Source organism: Penaeus japonicus, unplaced genomic scaffold (assembly GCF_977035675.1).
Source record: "Penaeus japonicus unplaced genomic scaffold, GWHDUDI00000001_assembly GWHDUDI00000042, whole genome shotgun sequence".
NCBI classification, from domain to species: Eukaryota; Metazoa; Arthropoda; class Malacostraca; order Decapoda; family Penaeidae; genus Penaeus; species Penaeus japonicus.
Window position 1 is genome coordinate 18,753,133 of NW_028234444.1, and position 2,500 is coordinate 18,755,632.

General features: G+C 45.3%; 1 protein-coding gene across 1 annotated transcript in view; it reads right to left on the reverse strand.

The window, feature by feature from the left end:
- LOC122256306 (uncharacterized) overlaps positions 1-2,500 on the reverse strand; it is a 12,260-nt gene that overhangs the window by 6,696 nt on the left and 3,064 nt on the right. Inside the window, exon 3 of the mRNA XM_086534739.1 lies at positions 2,150-2,289. Coding sequence (XP_086390865.1) covers positions 2,150-2,289 — 140 coding nt within the window. The remainder of the gene's footprint in view (positions 1-2,149; positions 2,290-2,500) is intronic.

The window sequence follows — 2,500 nt, forward strand, 5'->3', positions numbered from 1 at the left end:
GCATCAAGGAAGCCTGGAGCCACGAGTGGAGACAAGTCCTCCCTCGAAAAGGGGACTTAATAAATGACCCACCGAACCACTGCCTGGCTTCCACCACCTCACCAGACGGCAGTGGACACAAGCAAATAGGTTGCTGACAGGGCACGGCAGAACTGCAGTCAACCTACAACGATGAGGTTATCAAGAATCCCCAATTTGTCCTGCCTGTAATGAAGCTCCTCAAAACACTGATCATCTGGTGTTGCATTGCCCAATGACAGCAATCCCAGGGGGCTGTAACACCATATATACGGCTGGTGAAACCTACACAAACTGGAGCAATAACATGATATTTGAGGTGTAAACCATACGATACTACTACTACTTGTTGAAAGCCATAGTGGTGATCTGGAAGAAGTGTTTTGGATTCAAGGAAGTATTCGTTTGATAATGCTGGTTGCTTTTGGTTGAGATATTAGGGATATGATTGATTTTGGTCGGTAGGTGGGAGGGAGATGGGAAGCACGTGGGATAGTTTCCAGGATGATGGAAATGTACCTTTCGAGTAAAAATGGATGGAACGTTTGTTGGGAACTGGAGCAAGTTCGGGAGATGATGTTTTCTTTTTTTCTGTTTTTTAGAGGTAATAAAATCTAGTAGGGCTTTTGGTAGGGGGCATAACAACATTAGGAGATGGGTAGGAGAGTGGCCAATTCCCTCGATCATCAAAAATTTAATTGGGGACAAAAGCTAAAGCACAGATCTGCCTTAAGAGCATTTGAAACTGATTTATCAGGATTTTGCAGAGGAGAGGTTGGAAGATTGACAAAGGTTTTGTGGATCTACCTTGTGCAATGAACAGTTTTGCTGCCCCCCCCCTCCGCGCCCCCAGGTTGAAAGTATAAATAGGGATCAGTGCCAATGAGAAGCCTATTTGCGATCAAAGAGGCACGAGGCAATGGGTCAATAGAGAGTCTAGATCAGTGGTTCTCAATCTTTTTTCAGTGATGGCACCCTGAATTTATATAATCCTTTCTGTGGCACCCCTTTTTCACCATCACCCCTCCTCACATGAATTAACTTCTGATATAAAATTGTACCTGTTTGAATTACTTTAATTAATGATTTAAAATTATTATCCGTACTCAAACCCAAATTAACATATGATGTACTGTAGTACATGCCCAAACATAGAACTCGTCAGTGGAATTAGATTCAGAATATTAGATTAACTTAAGAGTTATAAATGCAAAGTAGCATAAAAAGAAGAAGAAAAAAAGGCATGATAATCACTGATAGTCAAATAAGCAAATAAGCAGACTGCTACAAACTGTTTTACAAATGTACCTTGAAACGATCTAGCCAAGACAAAATTCATGGCAATCTTGTGGCACCCCTAGGCGCTGTCCGTGGCACCCCAGGGTGCCGCGGCACCCAGTTTGAGAACCACTGGTCTAGATAATCAAGCATACGAATAGAAACAAGAGAATCCTAATTAGTAAGCTGAGAAGGATATACTTTATGGGAGGTGGAAGGGAGCAGTTGTTGGAGGGAGGAACATGTCCCAGGGTTATGAAGAAGTGGTCATATTTACAAAGAGGAGAATCTATGAATATTAGTTGCACATGGAAGGGTTTTTGGTACAATAAAGATGTCAAGGGCGTGACCTTCGGCTCCAGCTTTGTTGGGAATACGTGTGACCTCAGTCCATAACTGAGAAAGGTCATGCACAACAGCGAAGGTCTTCGCTTCCCGATCACCACGATTGGTGATATCAATAACATATACAGTGTGTAAGTATATGTATATGTATAAGCATATGGATATATATATCCATTTATCTAAGTTATATGTTCACACACGCTTCACCAGGCTTCACAACAACTCCCATCGACTCGTAGCCTTTCACCACGACTCACAAAGTCTCACAACAATATACGGAGCCTCGTAACAACTTACAGAGTCTCACACGACTCACATTGCCTTATGCCTCGACATACAACTATCCACCACGACTCGCAGAGCCTCGCGACGACTCACAGGGCCTCACAGGGCCTCAAAACACTTCGCCACGACACACAGGCCTTCTCGACGACCCACAGCTACATACGGCACTTCACCACGATTCACACGGCCTCACGACGACACGTAGGACCTCAGAACGACTCACCTGGAGGCCGACACAGAACCAGGAGTCGGGCAATTTCTTCCTCGCCAGATAGACCTTGCCGCCGTAGGGCAAGGAGTCGTCCCAGTCGTCCGGCACGTATCTCGGCTGGTCGTCGCCCTTCCCTGGTCGTCGCCTCGCACCTGCCAAGGGGCCGGAAGGAGGGTTATAGGATGGGGGAAGGAGAGAGAAAGCACGTGAGGAACTGGAGGAAGAGGAGAATGAAGGAGGAAGGAGAAGGATAGAGCAGGAGATAGAAGGATGGAAGAGAGACGACTTGATTAGAGGAGGATGAAAGAGAGGGAAGAAGAAATAGAAGGAAGGATGGAAAAGAGACGACAAGATAAGAGGAGG